We start from the raw sequence: 19657 nt of genomic DNA, 5'->3' as shown, positions 1-19657 counted from the left end.
ACTATGAAGGCTCCCCCACATTGTACGAAAAAAGGGTCAGAGCTCATACTTAAAACCATTTGTTTTCCTATTTGATATTTACTTGACCCCCAACAGAGACTATTTAGTTGGGGGAAGATTAGAATGCAAATTCTAGGGAAGCAAACAGAAGATCCTTGTGGATGTACAGCAAAGATGAAGCTGACAGGGAGCACTAGCCCTTTCCTTGTAGATTTCTGGAGAGACCTGACAGTTGCCAAGAGACAAGAAATATATAAATGGGAGATTACTTCACAGAGTTGATTTTGTAGAGAACTGATCAGGTTAAACTGTCCTGATTGCCTTGCCTACTCCCAGTCCTCCAAGGGCAACAGGAAATAATTCTCAGTCAACAGACAAAAGGGAGAAGGGAAGAGGGGCAATGAGGGATGGGAGAGAGACAGACAGAAAGCATGTACGCTTTAAGTGAATTTTAAGACCTTAGTTACAGTTCTTTCATTAATTAACTATCTGACTGTGGACAAGCTGTGATATCTCAGAGCATCTTTAAAAATGAAAAGATTGAACTAAATGATCTAATCTCTTCTTCTACAAGCTCTGACATTCCAAGATAAAGCCTACATCTGAAATTCTGCTGAAAATAGTATGTGACCTTATCTGTAATCTGATCAACATTACTGGCCAAGAAGATAATAAAACTAGGTTATATTCTGGCCAAATGAACTTCACCCCAACAGAGCCAGCTCTATTTAAGTTATGAATCAAAATTTTTCATAGTTAACCAACAAATCTGGAAAGACTTTGGACAAGTAAAATTAACTATCTGGAGTCAGTAAAATACATATACATACACATATCCTTCATTCTGTCATATTAATGTTAGAATGTATATTTACTTAATAGCTGTACATATTAAAAATAAAAATGCTTGACATTAAAAATAAATAACATTTTTTAGGAATGTATACTAAAATCTAGGATGATAATCATGAGAGAATTACATTATATTTTCAAAATTCTTAATATATATGTTTGCTACTGTAACAAACGTTAATTATCTTGGGTTTATTTTTTCTTTAATGCTTACCTATTGACAACTGATAAATCTTTCCATTATGAAGAAATATTTGAAAGTAATCTTTTAATTTAGCTTACTGGTAAACATTAAGAATGTTAATAAATGAGAGTAGATATTAAATGAATTTTTTAACTTATAAGAAATTTTTCGAGCCAACAAAGCAAGGTAAGTAAACAGTTTATGATTAACACTATTAACTAACACATTAAATACTTGCACTGAGGATATTATCATAAAATAAAATTTAAAAAGTTATTTCTTTTTCAGTTGTAGACATTAGCATGTATATACCCACATTACATTAGCATGTATGACATATTTTTGGACAACATAAAACTCCTTTTCAGAGTAAAAACAAACAAAATTGGGAACTATGGTTTGTAAGTTAAGTGTATACTAACTTAAAGAACTAATTGCTGGTTACACAGTTACAAGTTCCTTGCCATGGTTGACTTTCACTAAAAAGAAAAATTTGGTGGTAATGTCCACAGTGACTAAGGGTGCAATGAATCTCAGCTGAGTCAGCTACTAGTTGTGTGATTTTAGGCACATTTCATAATGCCTTTGTACTTGATTTCCTTATCTGGAAGTGAAAAAGATATTAACATCTACTTCATAATATTATTTATTATGACACATAAATATTACAGCCTACTTTATAGGATTGTTGTGAGGATTCAACTAGTTAATATGTGCAAAGTGCTTTGCTATTTTTCAGTTTCAAAGAACAGGTTTAAGTGTTTGCAATATATTTATATTCCAACAAATTTTCATAAGACAATACACAAAGACTTAGTCCAGAAATTAACTGTTCCACTTAAAGTATATGCAGAAAAAATCTCTAGTTCGCAAAATACCTTGCTTCAGACTTTAGTAAATAAATGAAGATATTTGAGACACAGACATTACATACACATGTTATAGAGATAAATGCTTAATATCTAAAATAATAAACCCAAACAAAGGAGAGAGGCGAGTACATTATTTAACAACCTCTATATGCTCACCTCAACTACTTTTTTGCATTCTGTATCTACTTTATGTAGTTTTCTTGTCCTTAACTTTATCTTCAAAGTAAACCAACTCTTTCCTATTATAAATTTTCATAGAAATTCGATACTAATCTCTGTATATTTTGTGTACCCAGATGACACCTACCTATGTTATTCTCCATGGGGAAGGATTAAAAAGTAGAAAAGTAAAATCGATAAATGTAAGTAATTCAAAATTCTGTGGTATTATCACTGGTTGTATGAGGTATTAAGTTCTGTTATTATAAGCAAAAGTGCTCTGAATTGTTCTTCAAATAACTGTCACAGAAGAACATCTGTTCATTTCAAGTTTCTACTTAAATTTCACTTTTTATTTTTTCTATTTATATTTTTCAAAATTCTTCTTTTATTATTATTTTGTGTTATTTTAGGCAAATTTTAATTTAGGGTTAAAAAAATAGCCTACTGCCCAGTAGGACACTGCTATAAACTGAATGTTTGGGTCCCTCTGAAAAATTCCTATGTGGAAACCTAATTTACAATATGAGTATATTTGAAGGTTGGGCTTGATTAGTGTCCTTATAAAAGAGGCCCTAGAGAGATTCTTTGCCCCTGCTGTCACATAAAGTCACAGGAAAAAAGACAACAAGCCAGGCATGGTGGCACATGCATATAATCCCAGCAGCTCCAGAGGCTGTGGCAGGAGGATACCAAGTTCAAAGTCGGCCTCAGTGACTTAGTGGGGATCTGTCTCAAAATAAAAAATAAAAAGGGCTGGGGATGGGATTGGGATGTTGCTCAGTGGTTAGGCACCCCTGGGTTCAATCCCCAGTACCAAAAAATAAATAGATAGATATATATAAGAAAAGAAAAAAGAACAATCTATGAATAAGGAATCAAGAGCTCTCATCAGACTTCAAGTATGAGAGTGCCTTGATCTTGAATTACCAGTCTTTAAAACTGTGAAAAATAAATTTCCATTGTTCACAAGCTACCCGTTTATAGTATTTTGGCACAGCAATTCAAATGGACTAAAACAAACACATTCCATATAATATCTAACATGATGAATAATAATCCTATTCTTTTTTAGATGTAGTTGGTGAGAACTCAGTACAGACTTTTTAATTGAATACATAGCTTATTATATTTACACCGAATTAGGATCTTCCAATATTAACAACACTTCTAAAACTATATAACAATTAACCACTCCCTATGATTTCTTTGTTGAGGAAAATAAAACTTTTCAAAAATTAAATCTGGACATACCTCTAACATTAATTGTGTAAACTCTTCATTACTAAGGAATGTAGGTTTCCAGTCCTGTCGAATTTCACTAGCATCTGACTGTGCAGTGATTTCTGTGAACAGATTGACACATTAGTGGCATCCTCCAATCACTTGGTGGAGTACAAAAATCCTACCAGTTGCATTCTCTCCTCCTACTATAATAAAAGATGAGAATGACAGGTAATAACATTTATTGGTCTCTATATCAAGAGGCCTAGTTCTGGTGTGATGAAATATTTGCATTAATGTGGGAAGTTATCGCCTTGGATTTGGTCTTTTGGTAATATCAGTCAATGTTTTTTTTTTTTTTTTCCTAAGGAACTCTGATAGCCTTTATGGATAATAGGCAGGCCTGAGATTACATCCTGTTTAACACAATGACCAAACAAGTATAAGAACAAGCAGCACAGTGGTGCAGGCTTATAATTCCAGCTACTCACTTGGGAGGCATATACTAGAATATGGAAAGTAATTAAGAAGCATGGCTACTAATCCTATGGAATACAGTCATGCCTTTAAAATTCATATCAACTACATACATTTAGCAAAAAGGTCATAAATTTATAAGCAAATCCAGTGAAGTTTAACAACCAATCAATTTCACAGGGCTAAGTATTTAAGAATTCCCCCTTAATGTAAATTTTATTTTTTGAGAATTACATATTCAACTTAGGAGGGAAAAAAATTGATTTACTTAATGCTCAAACTAATTCTCTACTGTCAGAGGGAAAGGCATCCATTTTGAGTCATTTCATTCAGTAACTATCGATTGAACTCCTACAGTGTCTAAGGAACTGATTTTATGAGGGTGCCATCTATGAAGGGGTGCTATCTATGAAGGGGTGCTGAGGTTACTAAGAATACTGTTTATAAAAGTAAAATGTAATGACAATGGTGGCAATAAAAATGAAGGTAAGCAATTCTAACACATTTATACACAAATCAACAAAATGTGGCAACTCTGATACCGTGCTGAGGTATATTTAAAAAAAAAAAATCCAAAAGCATTTTCAAGTTTGAGTCCTGGCTGACTAAAAACAAATGGTGGGATAGAAATGGAAAAGGCAAGTTAAGAGAAAGAAGCAACTTGACAAAAGGAAAAAGAATTCAGTTTTAGATGCACTGAGTTTGAGTAGTCTATGCAAAAGAAGTATCTAGAAGTTATCTGAAAATACAAGGTTGAATACTTTGTATCTAAAGATTTGGTAATTTAACCCATTAAGTCTCAAGTTTTCAATTCTGTAAATATTTCAGTGAAACTGACATGGGTTAAATTAGGTTGGAAATCATAATTCAGAACTTAAACATAATATTATTAGTAAATATTATATTATTATATAATAAGAGTATAATTGTATGTAATATGTAAGACTATATTTAAGCATTTATAGATGTTCCACATCTGGGACAACAGGACAAAATGGTTAATAGAGATGCTATAGTTAAACCTATAGAATGAAACAACCAAGGAAAAATGTAGAGATATTAAGAGCAGAAGGATAGCCTTTGAGAAACATCCCATTTAAAGAAAAAGAAATAGGGAAATAGTTTTAATTTAGAAAGGGAAGAAGCAGCACAATTTAATGAAGCCAAGGGAAAAGAAAGTCAAATTTAGATCCAAATTTAGGTTTACAGACATATAAGAGAATGAGGCATAAGAAAAAACTTTTGATTTATTGGGGATGGATGGGTAACATCTTTAGTGAAATTAACAAAAATAATTTCGAAGAGCGGTAAAGTATAAACCAGTCTAGTAACCAGTCCAAGTGAACTAGGGAGAAGTAAAAAGAGACCTACTTATTATCTCTCCTAAAGTTCTGCAGTTTCATTTCAATCTGAAAAAGGAAATAGCCTTTTATCATTTTTTAAATTTAGTATATCTGCTACCAAAGCACTTGACATTCTCAAATTCCCTGCGCCCCCACTTTGGTGCCAGGGTTGTAATCCCAGGTCCTGCACATGCTAGGCAAAGTGAAGTGTTCAAATGCTGAGCTGCAAACCCCAGACCCCTTCAAATTTTCTTTTCATGAACTGTTTACTCAAGGTGATTTTAATTAACAAAGAGTCACTTTATTTTAAAATATAGTGTTTATTTCCCAGTTATAAATTGAAATTACCTTTTAAAATAACTTATAAGGCCCTTATTTGATCTAACCCTTTCTCTTCTTTCAAATCACCCATAACATTCCAACACAATCAAGCTCCAGTTACAATGAAGTCTCCTTGCTTCTCTTTCGCACATGCTATCTTCTTTGGTGTGAAATGCATTTTCCTTACTTAACCTAAAAGGCTCTGTTGAAAATTAATTAAAGTTTTCCCTGATATATTCTTTTCTTTGTGCTACCATTATGTATTTACAGTTTTTAAGCATTATGCATATTATAGTCATTTGTATTATAATTATCTACTTAATGTTTGTCTCCCCTGGCTTCAGTTAATTGAGGGCCAAGAATGTTACTCTGCATCATAAGGATTTAGGATATTGTATGCCCTAAATAATTGTTTATTGGGGGAAAGAAAGAACACACTAGGAAATCTGTCTTTAAAGATGATTGGTTTCTTTCTCTTAAAATGAGAGCAAAACAAAACAAAACAAAAACAAAAACAATGAGGGAGAGGCCAGTCATGGGGGCGCATATCTATAATCCAACCTACTCCAGAGGCTAAGCAGAAGGATTGCTAGTTTGAAGTTAGTCTGGGCAACGCTACAAGATCTCTTCTCAAAAAACAGTAACAACAACAACAACAAAACAACAAAAAACTCTTTGAAAAAAGCTGAGGGAGGATCCAATCTTACTTGTCTGTGCCAAGATTCTAACTCATTACACTTTAAGGGAGAGTCTTATTTAAAAAACAAAATAAAACAAAAAAAACCTGTTTTACAAATTAAAAATTTACCTTTATGTTTTCGTAAAAAATCAATGCTCTTCTGCAGAACAGTAGATTTGTCCATCTTTCTAGCATTACCGGGAAGCATGGATCCCAATTCTTTAATAAGAACATTAAATTGATCTCTTCGTTTCTTTTCAGATTTGTTTCTAGATACTCTGATGAGAAAAGAAATAAGCAGTATTTTTAAAACAATCTATTACACAAACAATTTAAACACTCAATCTGCATGCAACATAACATGTATTTCTGTAAATATAAACAATAATAAATATTTATTTCCTAGGCTACCAACAACATAGGTTAATTTATGCAACAATTTTTTATTGCTGTTTACCACTAAAGAAGCTTTGATATATCTAACATTTGACAAACATGTTTTGTATGAAAATACCAATAAGAAAACTGCAGTCACATTGCAAGTTTGAGTTGCTCTAATATTCCAAAGGATAGTAAACTTACAAAATTATAAATATTTAATGAGATATATTTTATGGAAGTACATGGAATATGTAAATATAAATTATTACAAACTACTGAATAAGAAAAAATTACCCACCTAATGACAGTTTTAAATTATACACACAAGTCTAAAAATGAAACTTTCTCTAATCCCAGGCTTACCCACAATGGTGAGTAATCTATACTTCAAAGTTTCAGCTTCCAATATAAAGTTGTAAACATTTTGCATTTGTCTCTCCATTAAGATGTGAGCCCAAATTTTTCACCTAAACATTAAGGTATAAGTCTAACAAATGGTAAGCATTCAAAATATATGTGCTTAATGAATAATTATTGTTATTCTATGCGAAGCAGCATCCAATAAACAAAAGCATTCCTGAGACAAATAAACCCAATTATTTATAAACCAATTAATCATTTTATAAGTACTACAATTATCTGCTCTGTGAAATCAGATTTTCTTTCAGTTTTTAAGTAAAGCATGAATATTTTTCCAAAAGGTCAAAGGATAATTTCACTTAATTATAAACTGTGTACTGATGTTCTAAACTCTTCTCCTTTGCTAAATATGTGAATTCTCAAAGCAGATAACTTTTGGAAATCATTAATTTCCTATTTACTTACAATTACATTTATGTGTAATTCATTTATTTCCCATTTCACATGTCACATCAAACTACCTTTTTGCTTTGTCCTTGTCATCTTCTTCCACCAACCCATCAAAAATACTACTGTCATCTCTAAAAGAAAGACAAAAGTAGAAAAAGTAAGAGCAGACTAAGTAACAGCAACATTAAAGTGACAGGTAAATTCATTTGGTTATATCCTAGGATTTTTGTAAAATCAGAGGATTGCAATTCAAGCTCAACTACTAATCTATTTTCTAATAACGTTTAGCTGTGTTTAATTTTTAAAGTTTTTTACATATGTAAATTTTAGAAGTATTTATCTTAGCTCTACTATAGACAGATAGCAACATGCTAAGCAGGAAATTAACCATTTTAAATACCTTGTTTCAAACTTTTAATGACCAGTGAAAACCTACAGAAAGTTCATTTGGCACTGTATAAATCATTCACTTGAAATTATTTTTATTAACTATAATAGCATAATTTAACATTTTTCAGACAGTCACTTCATAAAATCACAAATTATTCACAAACATCACAATATCTAACACATTAACAATACATTTTCACTCATGTACTGATCCATTTGACAAATATTTATTAGCACTCATGTGCTAGTCTATTTTGGATGTGGTTACAAAGCAGTGAATAAGACAAGTAGCTGCTCTCTTACAGCTTATTTTTTAGTAGAAATAAACATGATTTGTGATAGGGAAGGACTAGTCAGGTCCCATTTAGGGAAAGATATGCTGAAGTGGAGAGCAGAGATCTAAGTGACAAGACAGAGTTAGCTATGGTAGGAACTGAGAGAAAAACATTCTAGAGAATTAAATCAAGAGCACTGGTGGCTAACTGCTTAAGCTAAGGAAAAATATTAAACCGTTTCCAGTGGCTTATGAGCTTTTATGTGGATTCTCTACTTACTACTTTAGCCACAGCTTTCTGGGACTTATAAAGGCTTGTAGCCCACAAAGGGCCAGTTGGATTCACTACTGAGGTAAGCAGTAAATCATGTCTCAGGGGAGTCTGTGAATAGGCTTTGGGGATTCTATTTATGCCCCCAGAAATATATTAAAAATTCTGTAGCTATATGTATTACTCTGAGGAGAGAAACAATAACTTTCATAATATTCAGAGATATAAGGAACCCATATTAATAACAACTGCTTTATGTATCAACATACATGTATCATGCCTAAATGTCATATTTTCTAGAATGGGAAGAAGCCTAAGAGCAAAATCATACTTAAACCCTTTGGGGCAGTGAAGAAATATCCTTTCTGAGGGAAGAGTTCCCAGAGATTCCATCTGCAACTATGGCAGGGTCCAAAGCTATAGTCATTGTGCAGGCAACTTCTCTAAGGAAATTCCTTGCCCCTCATGCCTTACATTGTGGTAGAACACAAATTTTCAATATTTAGTTCCCAGAAAGGGAAGAGGGCTACCTTCAGATGTTAACAGTCACTTTTGTGTGCAACTCTTGAGTGAAACTCTTTAAAAGAGTCCTCCATGGGCAAATCACAGTGTGCAATATAATAAAGGCACGTAACTTTAGTGCCAGACACATCGACACGGGTTAAGATTCCAGTTCATTGCTTACTGGCTATGTGACCTCAAACAAGTTATTCAACCTCCCTGACCAACATCTATAAAACCTTATGAAATTATTGTGAGGTTAAATAAAATGATATATAAAAGTATTCTGTACATTTGCTGTTGAAGGGTAGGTATTTAAAAATATAATTCTATTTCATTAAGTTTAAGACATTATTTAGCTATAAGATTCACCATTATTTTATGTATCCTAAAAAAAATTCTACCAATACAATTATAAGTCAATCCTAAGATTCATCAAATGTTAGAAGTTAAAATGCTAAAAAAAAAAAAGCCTTAGAATCAAAGAAATAAGATTTGTCCTTTTCCAAGAGTGAAATTTAAAGATTACAATTCAACTAATTGAAAGAGGCTCCCTTTGAAACTGAAAGCGCCAAACTGTTAACTTCTGAATTTCCTCATATTAAGAATAGAAGCTGAGGACCTGAACCCTGGACTGAATGGGCACGAGGGAACCAGGTACAGTTGTTTCCTAGTTAAACCTATGTTATGTAGATTAATGTATATAACATATGTATATTTTCTACCTTTTGTCACACTATGACTCCTCACCTATTATAAAAGTTTCCCTTTCACCCAAGTCCCCAAAAATGGAAATCTGAGGAAGAAAAAGAGCTCTAATATCCTCAGAGCTGGCTTTGAATAAAATCTCTTCCCTTACCAACCTGTCTTCTGAGTTTTAGTGGAGCACGATAAAAGATATTTTCTTTCTCCAGTTTCATAATAATCCGATTACAGTTACCTCTGATCAGTCACAAATGCTAAGATGCCTGAAGGGATGGAGTTATTAGCACCAAAAGATGCTAGAATGTGCCAAGGAAACTTGTGCAATTGTTACAATTTCCTTCAGAGCAGCTGTTGACCAAATTATTCAAAATTACAATTCAGGAACTATTTAAAACACAAGCCATATGCTGCTGACTTTGGCTCTTGTAAAAATACTGATGTACCTTGCTTACTTTTATAACGTTTGTCATGTTTGTTCAATACAGAAATTAAACATAATAACATTTAAACCCAAAACTTCTATCAATGTGATATAGACCATTATTCTAATAGTGAATTTTAAAGTAGTCTTATATAATTCAAAACAAAGGAGTTTCTAAAAACATACCTGTCAACAATTGAGCTCATTTTACTACAGCTTACGGTAAACAACATAACATATTACGTTTTCGTCTTGTGGTAGACATTTGTACTTCTCCTTGGATGAAAAGAAAAATAACGATCATTAGTTTTCTAAAAAACTTCCTACTACAAAGTTATCTTGAAAAATTTTGTATGTTATCATAAACACTATATGTTATATATGTTAATTCACTAATGTGGATTAACGGGGCAGCAACCAGAGGCAGGTATGTTATGGTTGGAGGAGGTAGATTAATGGAGGTTTGTATTTTGTCTTTGGTGAGTGGAGCCTTCTCTCTGCTTCCTGGTTGCCATGTCTTGAGCTGCTTTGCTCCACCAGGCCCTTTGGCCATGATGTTCTGCCTCAGACCCAGAACCATATATGGAGTTTGCCTACCACGGACTGAAAGTCTGAAAATGTGAGCCAAAATACACAATTCCTCTATAAGCTGTTTTCTTCTGGTCTTTTGGTCACAGCAATAAAAACCTAATAAACAACTGGCAATAAAAATGTGTTGAAACCCTATTTTCTGCTAATCAGTAGGGCATGCTTTGGGTATAAAAGGATGAAAGACATAGTCTCTGTAAGCAAAACTTTGCAATGAACATAGAAAGATAAATAAGTAATTATATTAAGAAATATAATGAGGCAAATATTGGCAAATGGTATCCCTGGGAAGGGATTAATTGGGTATGCCCATGGAAATAAGAGAGCAAAGTCTGAAGAAATATCTTGAGGACAATAAGTCTCATCAGGAGTCAAGATTCTTGTTACTGAAAATATGTTCCAGATGCCAGCAGCATCAGCATCCTCTGAGAATTTGTTAAATGGCAAAATCTTGGGTTTAATCACAGTCCTAATAAATCACAATCTACACGTTCACAATATCTCCTTATGATTTATATAACTATTTAAGTTTGAGAAGTAATTAATAGACTAAAAGACAGGAAGGGGTAAAAGCTGAAAAAATTCTAAGTCAAAGGAATGGAAATTTGCAAAGCATAGGATTTCATGATATGAGATAACTTACTTGAGAAACTCAAGAGATCTAGTTTCTTCTTCATAGAAAAACCAGGCGTATTACAATTTAAAGTTTTAATTACTAGAGCATAAAGTGAAAAGAGGAGTTGGCAGAGGGGTGAAGGCAAATCAGTAGAGAAAAGCCTTATTAAAAAAGGGCCTCAAACCTTTTATACATAGACGTAATTAAAACTCACTGCTTTTAAACTGCATCACAAGTTTAAAATTTGTCTTTCTAAATTCTATGAAAACTTCCTGAAAATATAAGGCATATTTATCTTATGTCTATGGTCATGAATTAAATATTCAATAACCATTTTGATTCTATGAAACATATAGTTCTGAGGCATAAGAAATTCTACTTTAAATATAATCATCTTTATTTAAAAGTTAGAATTTGTAACTCCAACTAAACCAAAGAAATTTAAGGTACTATTAAGAATAGGAGATTCTAAAATATTCTGCTGATAGTAGACAGGAGTGGTAGGAATGTGAAGTTACAGGGATAATTCTACAGATTGGACTGTGCAGTGGCCCTCCACATGCTTTCTTTTAAAAGTAATTACCAAAGACCAGTCTGTCACTGCTCTGGCTTAAGTCAATAGGATGTTACATTGCTTGAAAAACAACCTGTTATCCTCACAGCTATTCTCTGGATCAAGGCTATTCCCTGATCTGGCTATTCCCTGCTAAGGAGGAGGACATATTCCCCCTGAAAGGGAACTTCTGTGACCTTTACACAGGCCAAAGATTCAAAGATTCAAAGATTCAGGAAGACAAGATAATTAGAAGCAAAACTCAATTATCTGTAGAATCTGCAAAACATGTTCCAGTTAGAACAGGTCATCATGAGCCAAAGGGACCAGGAGTTGCCTTCAGATCTTTAACATACCATTTTAATATCACTGTAATAGTAAAATCTACCCCACCCCCCACAGATTTTGCCTGGGTACCTGTGAGTAAAATCATGTCTAGCAGAGACTTAAAAATCTGATGTTACCCTACTGTCAGTACTGTCAGTACTGGAACCTAGGTGAGACTTTCTAGGAACTTCCATAAAACCCCAATTTAAAAAACTAAGGAACAAAGGGGTGAGTTGTTCCTGTCCTTTGAGACAACCCACCCTTTCCCTGAGGGCATCTTTCCTTTCTCCTCTATTAAATTTTGCTATACTTCTACTACATTTGGTGTCCTGCTTGAAATTTTCTCCTGTGGTAACACAAGAGTTGAATAACAGAACATGATCCTCTGGACCACTGCTCGTAACTCTGTCACTGTTTTCTAATGTACCTTCACAAGAAGAGAGAATAGTGCTTGATAAATGACACTGCACTGCCTGCAACAGTTATGGCTGCAGAAGTGGCACTGTGAAGGGCTAAGAATTCTTAAAAGAAAATGACTGGAGGACTCAGAAGAAAGAATAAAAAGAACTAACACATTATAAAATACTGTGATTTTAAGTGTCTGGGTTAACATGAGCAAATGGAACATATAATTACAGAAATTTAGAGCTGGAAGAGAATTTAATGATCACTTAAGTACACCCCTCTGATCCAAGAGAAGAAATACTTATCATGGTAATGACAGAGGCTGGCTCTATCACTAGACAAAAAGAACAGGGCAAAGGCAACAGTTACCTTTTAAAAGGCCAGATCTGGGCCTTACAAAACACCTAGTAAGCCATCAGGATGCCTGTTTAATTTATCAAAAGGTAGGAAGATCAAGATGGTAGATTAGAGGAAAGCTAAAATTCCAGTTACTCCATGGTTGAGATTCACGCAGCAGGATTACTGCTTCTCAGTGAGTACTGGAAAGCTATTGGGACACTACAATTTAAGAGGGTAGAGACTCTGCTGCTGAGCTAAACCCAGCCAACAGATGCTGTCCCTTTCTCCACTCACAAACTACCATGCTCAAACTTTGTGATATTTTGATACAAACAAATGAAGTAACAAAAACTCCAAACTAATGACCATGTCCCAAGTAAGAATGACTAGGGAATGGCCCTCAGGTTCCACTCATGGAAATCCACTCCTACAATAAAAAGAGAATCAAAACAAAGACTGTGGGCCAGGTGCAGTAGCGCAGGCCTATAATCCCAACAGTTTGGGAGGCTGAGGCACGAGGTTCACAAGTTCAAAGCCAGCCTCAACAACTTAGCAAGACCTTGTCCCAAAATATAAAATAAAAAGGGCTGGGGGTGTGGCTTAGTGGCAAAGCACCCCTGGGTATAATCCCTGGTACTCCCCCTAAAAAAAGAAAGGAAAAAAAAAAAAAAAAAAGACTGTGGACACCACACCTACAAGGGGGTCACAAATCTAGACCTCTCCCATACCCTTTAAGAATGTCTAGAGTACTACAAAGAAAGTAGAATTTCCAAGCTCTAACACAATGTACACTGTATCAAAATATGCTAATCATCACCAAAGAACTAGCAGGGAAACTATATTGCAAAATTCACTTGGAAATATACTGAAAAACTCACAACTTGATATTCCAAAACACCACGGCAAGAGAAGGCTGGGCCCTAAGGAGGACTACACATCAGGATGAAAGAGAAATGGATAAAACCCAACAAAGAAATAAGAGAAAATATGGTAACATGATGTTTACTTTAGTACATAATTTATTAGCAATTGACTCCAAAGATATTGAAGTGGATGAAATACCACAGAAAGAATTCAAAATAGTGACTCTAAAACTGATTTGACAAATTCCAAGAGAATACAGAAAAACAACTGAATGAATTCAGGAAGTCAGTACAGGATAAGAATGAGAAATTCAATAGGGAGACAGAGATACTAAAAAAGAACCAAACAAATCTTGAAAATGAAAGACACAGTAAATCAAATAACACATTCAACTGAAAGTCTCTCTAAAAGTAAAGCACGAATCAGAATACCAGACATTAAATTGTACTACAGAGCTACAGTAATAAAAACAGCATGGTGTTGGCACCCAAACAGGCACTAAGACCAAAGGAATAGAAGACACAGAGACAAAACCACATAAATATAGCTATGTCATACTCACAAAGGTGCCAAAAATATACATTAGAAAAAAGATAGCACATGCAACAAGTGGTGCTGGGAAAACTGGAAATCCATATGTAGTAGAATGAAATTTAACCCCTAACTCTCACCCTGCACAAAACTCAAAGTGCATCAAAGACCTAGATGTTAGAGCAGAATTCCTGCATCTACTAGAAGAAAATGTAGGCCCAACACTCCAACATGTCAGCTTAGGGACTGACTTCCTCAACAAGACTACTACAAATCAATAAATGGGATGGTATCAAACTAAAAAGCTTCTTCATAGCAAAGGAAACAAAGCAATCAAGAGCGTGAAGTGCGCACCTACAGAATGGGAGAAACTCTTTGCAACCTGTACCTCAGATAAGGTGTCAATTTCCAGGACACACAAAGAACTCAAAAAACTCAACACCAAAAAAATAGCTCAATCAATATATGGGAAAAGGAACTAAATGGACACTTCTCAAAAGAACAAATGTGAACAATCAACAAATGCATGAAAAAATGTTCCATATTTCTAACAATTAGAGAAATGCAAATTAAAACCACACTAAGATTTCACCTCACTACAGCCAGAGTGGTAATTATCAAGATTAAATGCTGGCGAGGATGTGGGAGGAAAGGTTCACTCATACATTGATGGTGGGAATGAAAATTGGTGTAACCACTCTTGAAAGTTTTTTTTGAGATTCCTCAAAAAACTAGGAATGGAACCAGCATTTGATGCAATTATCCCACTCCACATTCTATACCCAGGACTTAAAATCAGCATAGGACAGTGATGCAGCCATATCAATGTTTATAGCAGCTCAATTCACAATAGCTAAGCTATGGAGCCAACCTAGGTGTCCTTCAACAGATGAATGGACAAAGAAAATGTGGCATATATACACAATGGAGTATTACTCAGTTATTAAGAAGAATGACTTTATGACACTGCCGGTAAATGGATGGATCTGGAGACTATCATGGTAAGTGAAATAAACCAGTCCCACAAAACCAACAGTCGAATGTTTTCTCTGATAAATGGAAGCTAACCCACAATAAGGGGGTGGGGGGGCAGCAGTTATGTGGATTAGACGAAGGGGAATGAGAGAAGAGAAGGGGTAAAGGAATAAGAAAGACAGTGGAATTAATATGACATAACTTTCCTAGGTACATATATGAATACACCACAGTGAATCTCAGCATAGTGTACATCCACAAGAATGGGATACTAATTAGAAAAAGATATATCCATGCTTGTATAATTATATCAAAATGGATTCTACTGTCATGTACAACTATTAAAAAGAACCAATAAAATAAAAAAATAAATAAAAAATAAAGGGACAAACATCTCAAAGAAAAAAAAAAAAAGAAAACCTAACAGAGTAGACCACACTGAAGACAAAATTTCAAAATTTCACAGCTGAAAGACAAAGCCATCACTAGAATATAAAAGAACTCTGGAACCTTAAGAGACTAAATTAAAGAAGGGTTGTGAGATGTAAGCTATTAGCATAGATTATCTCTTTAGAGAAATAACAGAAAATTTCTATATCTTGAGTATAGCAGTTATCAAGAATATAAACAATAATAAATGCTGGAGTGGATATACAGAAAAAGGAACACTTTTACATTGTTGGCAGGACTGTAAATCAGTATGGCACGCAACTGCGGAAATCAGTATGAAGGATCTCCAAAAGACTAGTAATGCAACCACCATATGACCCAGTTATACCACTCTCTGGTACCTATCCAAAAGAACTACAGGCAGCACACAATAGCAACACACATACACCCATGTTTAAAGCAGTACAATTCACAACAGTTAAACTATGGAACCAGCTTAAGTGTCCATCAAAGGATCAATGAATAAAGTACATGTGGTATATATACACAATGGAGTTTTCTTCAGCTGTAAGGAAGAACGGAATTACGTCATTTGTAGGAAAATGGAGGGAACCTGAAAACATTATCTTAAACAAAATAAACCAGGGGTAATGATGGCATATGTCTCTCATAAACACTATTTTTAAAATTAACTTAAAAAACATTTATCAAATGGAGACATTAGCAACTAGGAAACTGAACAACTCAAATCTGGCAAATACAGAAGCAGATTTTTAAATTCAGCATGCAACTTTACACATAATTACAAAAAACCTCAGTGTCTGTCAGTTCCTCTTTGGAACAGAAGCCTGACACATAAAACAACACATCCTGTATTAAAAATAAACTCTGCAGTTTATTATTAATGACATGATACTACTTGTCTTCTTGAATCCTATGTTGTTACATCTGAAGACTTTTCAGTCCTAAAGCACTAATTTCTCCCTTTGTATTTATTCTGATCAACATAATAACATATCTTAGTATATCTTATCTTAAAACTACACTAAACAAACAAAACGAAACAACGTATCAACCCCTTTTAGCTACTATCTCACTTATTTTGCTCCCTTTCCCAGGAAAACTGCTCATACACATGCACACCTCCCCAACTTTCCAATATCATAATTTTGATTAATTGTTTTGGAATTAACATTATGACAACTCTTGTAAATGCAATTTACAGCATAGCCATGTAGTCATACTGTATTTACTTTCCCCTTCTATAGTTTGTGTTGTTTTATTGTTTAACTAGCTTTGTGCACACATTACCAATTTAGTCACAAATTTTACCCTGATTCTACTCTCTATAGCCTCAAACACATTATATTCTAACAATCTTACCTTCTCACAACTCTTTCTCGTGGAACCTTCTACTCCATTCACACTAGGACTAGGTGTTATCTACTTCACCTGGAGATCAGCTGTCATCTTGGCATCACTAGTAAGCATCAGCCTGGTAATTCCCTAGGTCTCTAGTTAAGGTGCATGCCCTGTTTCTTGTAACTCATGCCTTCACCTTTTTAGTTTATTTTTTATTTTTGTTGAGTAACTCCTTTAATAATGACCTGAAAAAGGGGGCACGGCAGGTAAATTTTTTAAGACCTTACAAGTTTGAAACTATCAATAGTGCATCTGTAATCAAGAGTTCTGTTAGACCTGTAATCCCAGTGGCTCTAGGAAGCTGAGGCAGGAGATCACAAGTTCAAGGCCAACCCTCAGCAAATTATCGAGGCACTAAGCAAGTAAGAAAGACCCATCTTAAAATAAAAAAGAATGGGGATGTAGCTCAGTGGGAAAGCATCCCTGGATTCAATCCCCAGTACCCCCTATCCACCAAAAAAGAGTTTAGCTGGATACTACATACTGGGTTAAGAAATAATTTTTTCTTCAGTATTTTGAAGATTCCAGTATGGTGTCAAGAAGTCTAAAGCCATTTTGACAACTAATCCTTTATGTGACCTATTAGTTCTTTCACAGGGAAGCCACCCTGTGTTCTAAAATTTAATAGTATGTGTCCCATTTTGAATTTATTTTTATATTTCAATAGATACTTTATAATGGGAAATTCCTCTTGTTTTGGAGTTTTCTTGAACCATTTTCTATTCTTTGCTTTTCCCCTTAATTGCCTCTATTCTGTCATTCTAGAAATCCTATTATTTGAATGTTGGAGATCCTAGATAGTTATTCTAATTTTATCACCTTTTTTCTCCCACTTTTAACTATTTTTTCTCTTTGCTTCAGCATACCAGTTTCATTTCTCAGCCATTCAACTGAGTTTTTTTTAAATTTCTAATTTGTTTCTATTTCATGTTTCCTAGAAGCAGAATCTATTCCTCCCTTTCTGAAACTATTAAATTATAGGTTTGTTTCTCTTAATTTCTACTTTCCTATCTGGTCTCCATTTCCCCCAACTTGGTATTCTCTCTTTTGGTTTGACCTTTGTCTTTCACTTAAGAGGTTTTCCTCAGGTATCCAGTGAACTCTGGCCACAGGCTTGAAATTGGGGGAGAGAGCACCAGAAAGATCATGACAAATTCTTTGTCTTAGGGATTACTGACTATGAACTTCACTTCAGAGATAGAAGTGGGAATACTTCTTTGGGGGTATTCTCAATGTAATTATCTGCAGATCTTTTCTCTCAGGCCAGTTACAATGCACAGAAAAGAATCTTCTCCACTCTTGCCTGAAGTGTATAAAAATCTAGTAGCCTGGGTTCTTAAATTCCCTATTTTCAAAATGTTATCCCCATTCTCAGCTATTTTTGTTACTTATTTTTATCCTTGCTGGAGCATAAATCTCCATACTTCTGCTAAAACACAGAAGGGGCACTTGTCTGTTTCAAAAATAGGAAAAAGAGCTGCGGAATACATTGGCCTGTTAAAAAGACTCACGACCAATCACTTTGTTTTAGTACCACCCTCACTCTTCTTTCCAGAACACTGCTTTCACGTCACAAAAAGTTTTGAGGTTCTATTCTGCCAGGAAGTTCCTTTCTCAGCTTTCCCACAGTGGCTTAGGACTTTAAGTTCTGCAGGAAAATAACTACACTTCCTTTTGCTTTTCAGGTTTTGACATTTTGTTGCCATTGTTTCTTCTCCTATTCTCCTTATCCTTGAGGCTGAATTATTTGGAAAATCCTTGTACCTTATTTACCTTGAAAGAAGTTTTCAAAAATAGGTGAAATTGGGCTAGCGATATAGCTCAGTTGGTAGAGTGCTTGCCTTGCAAGCACAAAAACCCTGGGTTCGATACCCAGCACCGAAAATAAATAAATTAGACATATTGTCTGCCATCTCAAATCGAAGTTCCTCAACTTCTCGCTCTTCATTACTTTCATTCCTACCACTCTGCTGAGATTGCTCACTCTTAATCAGAAACATTCATTCCAAATGTCTTTCCTCATAGAAATAGAGAAAGCAATTATGAAATGCATTTGGAAAAATAAGAGACTTAGAATAGTCAGAGCAAACCTTGGCAAGAAAAGTGAAGCAGGAGGCACTGCAATACCAGACCTTAAATTATACTACAAAGGTATAGTAAAAAAAAAAAAAAAAAAAATGGCATTGTAATGGCACCAAAAGAGAGAGGTAGACCAATGGTACAGAATAGAAGACACAGAGACAAACCCACATAAGTACAGTTACCTCATACTAGACAAAGGTGCCAAAAACATATAATGGAGAAAAGATAGACTACTCAACAACTGGTGTTGGGAAAACTGGAAATTCATATGCAGCAAAATGAAATTAAACCTCTATCTCTCGCCTGCACAAAAATCAACTCAAGGACCTAGGAATTAGACCAGAGATCCTGCACCTTCTATTAGGCAACAGAAGAAAAAGTAGGCCCAAATCTTCATCGTGTTGGCTTAGGACCTGACTTCCTTAACAAGACTTTTAAAGTGCAAGAAATGAAATCTAGAATCAATAAATGGGATGTATTCAAACTAAAAAGCTTCTTCTCAACAAAGGAAATAATCAATAATGTGAAGAGAGAGCCTATAGAGTGGGAGAAAATCTTTACCAGACACACATCAGATATAGCACAAATCTCTAGGATATATAAAGAACTAAAAAAAACCTCAACACCAAAAAAAAAAAAAAAACAAACCCAATCAATAAATGGGCTAAGGAACTAAACAGACACTTCACAGAAGAGGATAT

The 19657-nt window shown here is 34.4% G+C and overlaps 1 protein-coding gene across 6 annotated transcripts in view; it reads right to left on the bottom strand.

Annotated features, from left to right (window-relative positions):
* CLOCK (clock circadian regulator) overlaps positions 1-19657 on the bottom strand; it is a 107881-nt gene that overhangs the window by 49232 nt on the left and 38992 nt on the right. For all 6 annotated transcript variants that reach the window (XM_079153763.1, XM_079153768.1, XM_079153765.1 and 3 more), the window contains 4 exons: positions 10051-10140; positions 7374-7433; positions 6241-6389; positions 3322-3413 (listed from right to left, as the gene is read on the bottom strand). In XM_079153763.1, coding sequence (XP_079009889.1) covers positions 3322-3413; positions 6241-6389; positions 7374-7433; positions 10051-10097 — 348 coding nt within the window. In that variant the 5' untranslated portion in view covers positions 10098-10140. The remainder of the gene's footprint in view (positions 1-3321; positions 3414-6240; positions 6390-7373; positions 7434-10050; positions 10141-19657) is intronic.

The sequence above is a fragment of the Sciurus vulgaris genome (assembly GCF_902686455.1).
Source record: "Sciurus vulgaris genome assembly, chromosome: 9".
Taxonomy (NCBI): domain Eukaryota; kingdom Metazoa; phylum Chordata; class Mammalia; order Rodentia; family Sciuridae; genus Sciurus; species Sciurus vulgaris.
The sequence above is the reverse complement of the archived record's forward strand: the minus strand, read 5'-3'. Positions and strand labels throughout refer to the sequence as shown.